The 10,779-nt window shown below is 42.1% G+C and overlaps 1 protein-coding gene across 1 annotated transcript; it reads left to right on the forward strand.

The window, feature by feature from the left end:
* Positions 1–8,952: 8,952 nt before the first annotated feature.
* LOC133901875 (zinc finger protein 2-like) lies at positions 8,953–9,960 on the forward strand. The gene has a single exon (XM_062343411.1). The coding sequence runs from the start codon at positions 9,121–9,123 to the stop codon at positions 9,511–9,513; it is 393 nt and encodes a 130-aa protein (XP_062199395.1). The 5' UTR covers positions 8,953–9,120; the 3' UTR covers positions 9,514–9,960.
* The last annotated feature ends 819 nt before the right edge of the window (positions 9,961–10,779 follow it).

Genomic DNA, 10,779 nt, shown 5'->3' on the forward strand with positions numbered 1-10,779 from the left:
AAACCAAAATAGAACATAATGCTTACCTTAGAGAAACAAATACCAATAAATCTTCAAACTTTCACCGAAATCTAACATTTTTTTTTGGTAAAATTGCCCTCTCCTCCAAAAGTTGCGTGCTGTTGTTCGGCGCCACTGCTCTACTTCGATCTGGAGGTAGGAGATGATGTACTGTTCTAACAGTACAAACGGCTTCATGTTTGAAGCCATATGTAATAAAGTGTCCCACCCCCCGGCCATTTTCTCAGATAGCTCCAAAAATGACCCGTCTGTATTAATTATATGGATGATTCCTATATAAAGCCGGCTGTGATATCCTTTTTATTACAGACGACTTCAAATACGAGTCGTCTGTATTAATATTACAAACAGCTCCAATTTAGAGCCGTCTGTGATATAGACTTTATTACAAATGACACGTAATTAGAGTCATCTGTAATACTAATATAGATGGTTTCCAATAAGAACTATCTGTACTAAAAGCATCCCACCACTTCTGGAGAGGTCTTGTCATTATCACAGACGATTCTTGTTTAGAGCTGTCTATAATAATCTTTGCATAAATGGCTCCACAGTACCACCTATATATGGACGTCTCAATAAATCATTTCTGTGTAATGTAGGTACAAAGGCTAAAAATTGTACTTATATTATATAAAAATACCACAATGATTAGAGAAAATGTGAAAGAAAAAAGAATATATTGGACGTCTTATTAATGCAAAGACCAGAAATTATGCTTCCATTATCTAAGAAACCACAATGATTAGAGAAAAAGTGAGAGAAAAAGAAAAAATCGAACGTTTTCGGGCGGTGCACAGACTTTGGGCGTCGTCTCAGCGTGCGTGCTGGACATCGTGTGGGCCGCTTCTTCCGCTTAGTAGTGCGCTCTAAGTGGGCTTGGTGTGGCAACTTTAGGCCATCTGATGGATTAGGGTGTCGCGAAAGAGAAATTTACGTTTGGACGGTTTCGTCACAGCCGATCACGTACGAGTTTCACAGGAAACTGCTCAACTAGGGAGCAGAGGAACGAGCCCTCACTTAGTCACGTCACATCTAGTCATCTAGTACTACCATACCATTCTGTTTGTTAACAGAAAGTGCCGATCAGATTCTAATCTCAGTCCATCATATCGTTCACGTACGTGACCAATTGCCAGTCAGGCTCAGGCTGGGCACCGAACTGTTGGCTGCATACGATGCCATGCGTATACTAGTATCAACACACGGGCCCAGCTGATCTGCCGTGGATCAATGAGTGGATGGGTGCAACGTGCAGCATGCAGCAGCAACGGATCAAAAGGTTTCATGATTGCTACCTGAACTGCTGATCGCATCGTGTTACAGTCTAAACAAAACAACATATACTATATTATATTGGGCTACAGTTTTATACAGTTTTGTAATGCTCATTTATTAGAAAGGGACATTAGTACTAACAAATAGGCATTACAATGAAACTTACTTTTTCACTTATAACCTAAAATGTGTGATAATTTTAGAAATTAGTACATTATGTTAGAGTAATATTATTAATTTTTTCCTGATTTTTTGGGAATTTTTGTGAGGTCTTAAAAATTGCTAGAAGTTGCAAAAGTAATGCATTTTGAGGTATTTTACTTTGAATTATACACAAGATTTTTAGATGAATTCAGTTAAAATGGATTGCTTACGAATTATAGAGCATGTATAAAAATTGGCACATTTTTTGTGTATTTTTTTAGCTCTCATGTACTATTAATGGGGAACATGAGGGTAGTGGCATTTGAGCGAGGGAACATGTAGAGTGGCATTTTGGCATGCCTCATTCTTAGGATGGTAAAAGTTTAAATCCCCACCTAAGCTTATCAGAAAGTGGTTGATGTGGTGTCTGCATCTCGAAACTACTACTCCGTCTCAGACGTGTTAGGATTTAGAAAAGTTTTTGAAAATATTTTTACATCATTAATTTATTTTGTAATATATTATCAATTGCTATAAAATTAATATCTTATTAAAAAATCCATAAATATGAATCTATTAATACAACTTTTGAACATTAGAATATGCATATAATTTAACTAACTGTTGATCAAAATTTACTAAATTTAACTTTTCTAAATATTAATACGGTCTATATTTTATGACTAAAGGGGTACTATTTTATTCTTTCGTGCCCTTGCAAGATGGAAAGGGCAGTAGTTTTGCTTTTGCCACCAATTTGCGCACATGCTGTCAGAGTTCTGTCGTTTAGCTAGGTAAGATCTGACACCATGGCAGGCACTGGCTTTATCTTTTTAAACCATTCTGGTATAGGCCGGTGTGTTACTCCACCAAAATTAGTTATGAGCTGCTGTGTCTAGGGCCACCGGTGTGTTGCTCCACCAAAATTAATTATGAGCTGCTGTGTCTAGGGCCACACACTGTATTTGCTAGGAGGCATGCATTGGATTTTTTTTTTCTTTGTTGCTGGACAATACAAAATAGTGGATATTTTCCTGAAGACATTCTAACCACTAAAATATAATATTTTATTGATTAGAGAGAGAAACAATTCAAAATGACCAATACCCTTCCGACTCACTAGACCTCTTTCATTCCATTCTTTCTTCTTCCACTTCCTCCCTCTTGATTTTAACTAATAACTGACGGCCGCCTGTCCCCTAGCGGCTCCTGGCCAAGCATCCGACCCCCACTCGTTTTTGTAAAATGACATGTATAGTTTCATGCACGTGCACGATTATTTGTATCCCGGTTAGTTAGGGATTATATCCACAATATCTCTAGCTACCATGTTTATACGATTGTTTAGATGGTGTTATATCAGATTGTATCTTCTAGGGTTTTGTACATCATCTGTATAAAGAGTAACACGCCGGCCAAGTTGTGTTGAGCGCTTCCATCCGTAAATTCATCTACTATTTTCACATGGTATCAAGAGCCTGATCAATCTAAGCCACCATGAGTTCCGCTGCTAGCTTATCCCAAACCCTAGATTCCCTTGCATCGAGCATTGTGGCTAGCCTTACCGCTGGCGTATCGGCGAGTCTCAGTGCCATTGCTTCCTTCTCTCCATCCGCCCCTTAGATCTTCAACTTTGGTCACTTCATCACCGTGAAGATTGGGCAAGAGAACTTCCTCCTATGGAAAGCACAGGTCATTCCTCTCCTGAGGAGTATGAGCCTTTTCGGCTATGTAGACGACACCAAGCCATGCTCGGACGAGCACATCACCCAGTATTCGGAGTCTGAGGCCGCTCATATCTCCAACTCAGTCTATGACGCCTAGGTACAGTAGGATCAAACGATCCTCTTTGCACTGCTCGGCCGAATGCTCTCCACGGCCACTTCCCACGAGCCATGGGTCGCTCTCGATGACATGTTCTTGTCCCAATCGATGGCGAGGTGGATGCAAGTTCAAGTTCAGCTATCCACCATCAACAAGCGTGACATGTCGACAACCGTCTACTTAACCAAAGTTAAGACACTTGCCGACACCTTGATGTCTATCAGTCAAGAACTTAAATCCAACAAGTTCACCTTGTATCTTCTCGTGGGTCTCGATGTTGACTACGAATCCTTTTTCTCCTCAGTGACTACTCGTGACTTGGTGATGTCTGTACGTGATCTCTATGCTCATCTCCTGAGCCATGAGAACTAACTGGCGAACCGAGAGGCCGAGACCCATGGCGAAAATCACTCAGCCAATATTGCCTTCTGATCCAAGCATGCTGTGAAGAACAACACCTGTTTTCCCAACAGCAACAAGTCCAGCTACTCAAAACAGAAGAACACCAACACTGGCGGAGGTTCCAATAGTGGCAATCGTCTTGTCTGTCAACTCTATGACAAGATAGGTCACGTTGCCTCTCGGTGCTACAAGCGTTTCAACCGAGACTTCGCTGGGGTTGGCAATGAAGGTCGTGTCACGGCAACGGCTACACAAGGGCACATGCCTTCCTATTCCATCGACTCAAGCTAGTATGCAGACACGGGTGCGACAGACCATCTCACCAACAAACTTGACAAACTCATTGTGAAGGAGCAGTATGAAGGAAAGGAACAGGTTCACACTGCAAATGGGTCAGGTAAGGCAATATCGCATGTTGGTCAATCTTTACTTCATACACCATCATCTAGATCAATTCATCTTAAGGATGTCCTTCATGTTCCCTCAGTTACACCCAACTTGCTTTCTGTTCGTAAACTCACTCATGATAAAAATGTTCTTGTTGAATTTCATCCCGACGATGTCTTTGTTAAGGGCCAGGGAACGAGGGTAACTCTTCTTAGAGGCAAGTGTCGTGGTGGTCTCTATTCCATCGAGCCTTCTTCATCCAAAGAAGTCTTCAGTGGTGTCAAGGTGTCACAAGAGAGATGGCACTCTCTCCTTGGTCATCCGTCATCCCAAATAGTCCAGCATGTTCTTCATTGCCATGAGCTCCCCTTTGAGTCAATAACAAAAAAAAAAGTGTTTGGGATGCTTGCCAACAAGGCAAAAGTCATCAGATGCCTTTTCCTTCACCAAACAATATAGCTTCAGCTCCTATAGAATTAGTATTCTCAGATGTATGGAGCCTCTCCCAAACTTCTGTCAGTGGTCACAAATTTTATGTAAGCTATGCTGATTCCTATAGTCGTTTTACATGGTTATACCTTCTTAAGCACAAGTCTAACATTTTCAAAGTAATTGTGCAATTCCAAAATCCATGTTGAGCACCTTCTAAATAGAAAAATACTTCACATTCAAATTGATTGGGGTGGGGAATATGAAAAGTTGCATCCTTTCTTTCAAAAACTTGGCATTGCTCATCATGTAGCTTGTCCCTATACACATCAACAAAATGGAGATCGTAGAGCTCAAACATTGGTATATTGTTAAAACTGGCTTGACCTTGTTAGCTCATGCATCTATTCCTCTTCTTTTTTGTAGTGATGCTTTCACCACTGCTTGATTTCTCATGAACCGTATGCCTACACGAGTACTCAACAAGCAAACACCCCTAGAACGTCTTCTTGGAGAAAAATCTGGTTACACTTTTCTCAAGATTTTTGGATGTTCTTGCAGGCCACACTTATGTCCATAAAATTCACAAAAACAAGATTTCGTTCAAAAAAATGTGTCTTCCTAGGGTATAGTTCTCTTCATCGAGGCTATAAGTGTTTGCATATGCCATCTCATCGTGTATACATATCTCGTGATGTCATTTTTGATGAGTCTTATTTTCATTTTGTTGTTTTGGCTTCTTCATCATCTACTCCTTCTCTTGACATCTCACCTACTCATGTTTCACATGACCAACTTGTTGATATTGTCCATACACCCCTATTGTTAGCTAAGATGATGCAGGTATTGTTTGTGGCGTGCGAGTGGAAAATCTTATGAGTGATGTGCCCGTTTCTCCAATACACAAGACAAGCCATGTGTCCTCTTTGGCTGATGCATCGTCGAGTGCCAACTCACATGACAGTGCCGGTGATAGTCCACCTGGTTCAAGTGCTTTGACTAATGCTCTCGTACCTAATGATGGACCTGCTGCTCCAGTCCCAGCTCATGTGCCCCTGCCAGTGGCACCCTCACATCCGATGCATACTCATCTTTGGGACAACATCCGCACACCTATCATGCATACAGACGGGACAATCACGTATGTTGTCACCTGTTACTCTGTTGAACTGTGTGATCATCGGGAGGCTCTCACTGTTCCACATTGGAAGGATGCTACGGTTGCCGAGTATGCAGCACTAATGCATTTGGTTCCCCTTCGGTTTGGTGTTAACATCATCGACTGCATGTGGGTTTTCAAGATTAAAAGGAAGGATGATGGCTCTATCGCTTGCTACAAAGCACATTTAGTAGCCAAAGGTACGATTATGACTGTGAGGACACCTTTAGCAAGTAGTTAAACCCTCTACAATTCGTAGCATTCTCTCCATGGTAGTCTCTAATGGTTGACATCTCAAGGAACTTGATGTTCAAAATGCCTTCTTAAATGGCTATCTTAAGGAAGAACTGTATATGCGTCAATCTCCAAGATTTGAGTATTCTCAATGTCCCTCGCATCTTTTGTCTCCTTGATAAAGCTTTGTACGGGTTGAAGCAAGCTTTGAGAGTGTGGCACTCTCATCTCAGTTCTACATTGTCTACTATGGGTTTCACTGCATCCAAGGCTAACACTTTGTTGTTCATTCGTCGATCCAATGGCTTGACCATGTTTCTTCTTGTCTATGTTGATGATATTATCATGATCAGTTCCTCGTCTAAAGCTATGGACACTATTCTTCAGCAGCTTCGCATTGCATTTACGGTCAAGAACCTTGGCTCTCTTCATTTTTCCTCGGTCTTGAAGTTCATCATCAGCTAGGATCACTACTCCTATCTCAAATGCAAGTATGGATTACAATTGCTTGCTAGAGCTAGTATGTCTCACTGTAAACCGGTGCATACACCGATGACTACCCATGTCAAGTTCTCTCAAGAGGATGGCGAGCTGCTCACTGCTGATGATGCCACCGGCTACCGTAGCATTGTTGGTGGTCTTTAGTATCTTACCATCACTCAGCCAGATATTTCCTTCGCCGTCAACAAAGTCTGCCAGTATCTTCATGCTCCTCGCTGCACACATTGGGCTGCTGTCAAATGTATTCTTTGGTACATTCAATCGACTATCTCTCATGGATTGCAATTGAACTCATCATCATAAACTCTTCTCTCGACTTTCTCCGATGCTGATTGGGCTAGCAATGTTGATAACTGACGATCCACGAGTGGTTATGCAATCTTCCTTGGTGGCAATCTTGTTGCTTGGAGTTCTTGCAAACAAGCCACCATTTCGCGCTCAAGCACGGAGTCAGAATACAAGTCTCTCACCAATGCTACGGCTAAGCTTGTTTGGATCCAGAGTTTACTTCGAGAGCTAGGTGTGATTTAGCAACTTCCTCCAATTATGTGGTGTGACAACTTAGGTGCGACGTATTTGTCGGCTAATCCTATTTTTCATGCTCGCACCAAGCACATAAAAGTTGACATTCATTTCGTTTGTGAACGGGTGGCTCAGAAGCTCCTTCAAATCAAGTTTATATCCTCCAAACATCAAATGGCAGATATCTTTACAAAACCGCTGACAATACAACTCTTTGAAGGTTTTCATTGCAATCTCAACCTTGCTTCGCCGTTGTAATTGAGGGGTGTAAAATGACTTTCCATGCACACGTATGATTATCTGTATCCCAGTTAGTTAGGAATTAAATTCACAATATCTCTAGCTACCAAGTTTAAACGATTGTTTAAATGGTATTTTAGCGGATTGTATCTTCTAGAGTTTTGCACATCATCTATATAAAGAGTAACACGCCGACCAAATTATACTGTGCACTTCCATCCACAGATCCATCTACTATTTTCACAGTCTTTGACCTTCGTAGCTCCTACTTGTCACCACCCGAGTACCGTATATGCGCTCCTCGTGCCATGGGCAATGAGCAACAGAAGGAACGGGGGAGGGGGTGGCGGTAGCATGGAGAATCAAGTACAGGGTGACAGTGTGGGGTGGGAGGAGTAGGAGGAGGGTGGCGGCTCTGCCATGAAGAGGTGCAGGGTGGAGATTGGCTGGCTGCGAGGCAATATTAATTAGCGTCCATGGTGTGGTTGCCACCCAAGAGGGGCACACGGGTGCTTCGGAAGCGAAGGCACAAACGACATCAGCTTTTCGCATGACAGGGACCCATGCATACTTTTCACCATGCAAATCAAGCGGGGCAAAACAAGCATTTCACAATTTTTGTCTCCTCTCCAACCGGAAATAAATAATTTAATAGGTGTGGCATCCAGGAGCAAATATCCACTTTTTAGGAGTGTCCACCAGAAATAATTAAAAAAAACCTGATGTCTTCTGATATGTATGTACCACACTTGAAAGGTGTTCGATAACACAATCTGCCAAAGGAAAGTCCACTATGGCCATTGTTGATTCTAGGAATCTTGTTAAGAATCTTTTTTTTCTCAATTCTAATTCTTAGAATTCTTAATTGATCTGAAAAGTTAATATTTTAAAAATAAATTTTTTTAATATTTTAATTGACCTAACAATTTAATATTCGAAAATTCGAGTCTAAAAAATCTATTCACGATTATTATTTTTGGACTTTTTGATTCTTAAATATGATATTTTTGCTATGTTTAAAATTTAGACTCCAAAATTTTATTCTATTACAAAAATCCAAATGTAAATAATGGATTTGTAGTCAAAATATTAAAAATAAGTAATTTTTGGAGACTTTATAAATTCAAATTTCATTGCAAAATCTCAAAGTTTTGAAGAAATAAACTCAGAACTTGTTATTATATTTTAAATATGGAGAACTCAAAGATTAAAAAATCTAACTTCCTTGTGAATCCTGTAGCGTCTTGCCTGAGACAAGGTTGCCTCGTTGTTTTGCAAAAGAGAATATTAATTTCAAAACTTCAAAATTTGTGCCGACTTTCATGGTAAAGTGTAAATCACATCCTGCAAAAACCAGCAAAAATATTCTTCTTGCTTCTAACTATATGACACAGGTTTTCCTTTTGGAGCAACTCTGTCTCCATGAATACCCCAACAGACGTTTGTTTTCTGAGCTTCGCCTCTCTCTCTCTCTCAAGAAAAGCTGAAGCCAACCCCACCAGACAGGCTCATAAAGTCCTAGCTGGACAATTAACATACGGTATCACGTGCCTGACGGTGAGTGCAGTCTCAGGAACAGTTTGGTCGATTCCCGCAGGTCCATTAATGGATGTTGCTATTGCTAGCTTGGTCCAGGTTCCAAGTAGGCAAGTAACTAGCTGAGCGTAGTATAACCTGCTCAGCAACCAGCTATCCCATTCGACTGGTTGATGGATGAAATCTTTTGTCATTTTCTTTGGCTTTTTGGAGCCTCAAGCCCTGAACTGTGTGCATATGTGTTACTCTGGACCACCGTACGTATAAATAAATAACCCTACACTTGCTAGTATACACGTACTCGAGCATATGGGATTGTGGTGCAGCACAGTACATTAATTATTCCTCCAAACAGCTAGTTAGCTTCAGCTTCAATTCGCTCACCACCTTTGAAGTTGGAGGTGCCTTAATTTGTTCAGCTGTGCTGTCCTCGGCCCCGCGCCATGGATCCCAACGCCGAGGGCGGCGGCGGCGAGGGAGACCTCGACCTCAACCTCTCCCTTCAGCCGTCCTTGGCGCCTGAGCCGGACCCACCGGGGTACTTCTCCTGCACCTACTGTAACAAGAAATTCTACTCCTCGCAGGCGCTCGGCGGTCACCAGAACGCCCACAAGTTCGAGCGGAGCGTTGCCAAGCGCGCCCGCGAGCTGGCCGCCGCTCGCCGGCACGCCGGCCAGGGCGGCGAGCGGGCCGACGAGGAGGTGGGGAGGGGGAAGGAAGAATCGGCCATTGCTGCGCGGGGCTCGGCGGCGAGCTCCTCGCATCAGATCAGGGCGTCGCCAACAGAGGTCGGCCGGGACCTCACAGACGAGATCGACCTCTCCCTGAAGCTATGATTGGCTGCTCCTGCTGTTCACGGTCCTGGAGATTCTTTCGCAGGAACATACGAGGATTCAATTAACCCTTTCCTGAGTTCTTGTCATTATGTGGTTGTGCTCATGAAGCTTCTGTTGGTTAGGTTCGGCATGCATCGATCAAACTGGAAGCAATTTCTTTTTGGTTTCCCTTGATCCCCTCCTTCGATAGGATCTCCTCGTTCACCTCATCTCCTCCTTCCTTTTCTTTCAACCATTTTTTTGGAGATGTTTTTTCCCCAAATTTTTACCTGTAGTACTATTACTTTGTCATGCGTAAAGCCTAGAAATGGAAACATAAGCAAGGTGAAGAGTCGATGATTGCTTGGGGACTGTACATGAAATTGTTACTGCAGGTACGTACACATTAGTACATGGCCGCAGTAACTGAGTAACTCTTACTTTACATAATCCAAGGCAAATTAAATCTGTGGATGGGTTGGGTAGGTGTGTGGTCCAGTAGGCCTTAGCTCTAGCTAGGCTCATCCCTGTCGCTGCCCATTACTTTGTGCATAAACGCACGTGACTTATTACCTCCCTGCCTCTGTCGTTATCCGAAGAGTGCTGCCACCTAAATAACTGCAATAATTTGAAGCAACAGGTGGTTGTGCTATCGTTTCTGGGGGGGGGGGGGGGGGTACAAATTGGATTTCTTGCGCCTGTCTCGAAAATTCAGACTGCCTCGTGTGGTCGTAGATAAATACTAGTGTTTTTATTTACTATTCCCTTTCAGCTGACGGCGGTGGTATCCGGCAAAAAATGAAATATCTCTTCTGGGACGACTAGAATGCTCTCCCAAGGAGTTGCACGTTGTTGTCAGCCATAGACTTTCTGAAATGGCTCCATCACCCTTCCTTTTTCTTCGCTGGTTCGATATGTATAGGAGCCACACAGATGCAAAAGAATATATTTTATGGTCAAGGGATTGCTATAAATGTAATTGATTATATTGGCGATTTTGCTAACGACATGCTTCTAGCAGAAACACTAGTACATAAATCAAGAAATGGAAGAGTAAATACAAAATAAATGGAAACAATCAAACTTCCACACACCAGATTTTTTAGTGAGACTGCGAGCAGTTACTTAATTGATTTTTAGAATCAGATAACTAAAATTGAAGTTTTTATACAAGATAAATTTTGGTTCATGAAGTTTGGAGTGAAGGAAAAAAATAGCACATGCATGCAAGTAACTCATTTATGTGTAGATCTATTAGACATATATGCTTGTTGAATAGGCCGGATT

Source organism: Phragmites australis, chromosome 20, assembly GCF_958298935.1.
Source record: "Phragmites australis chromosome 20, lpPhrAust1.1, whole genome shotgun sequence".
NCBI lineage: Eukaryota > Viridiplantae > Streptophyta > Magnoliopsida > Poales > Poaceae > Phragmites > Phragmites australis.

What these genes read in the sequence shown, in the direction of transcription:
- LOC133901875 (XM_062343411.1), top strand. Translation starts at nt 9,121, where the DNA reads ATGGATCCCAACGCCGAGGGCGGCGGCGGCGAGGGAGACCTCGACCTC.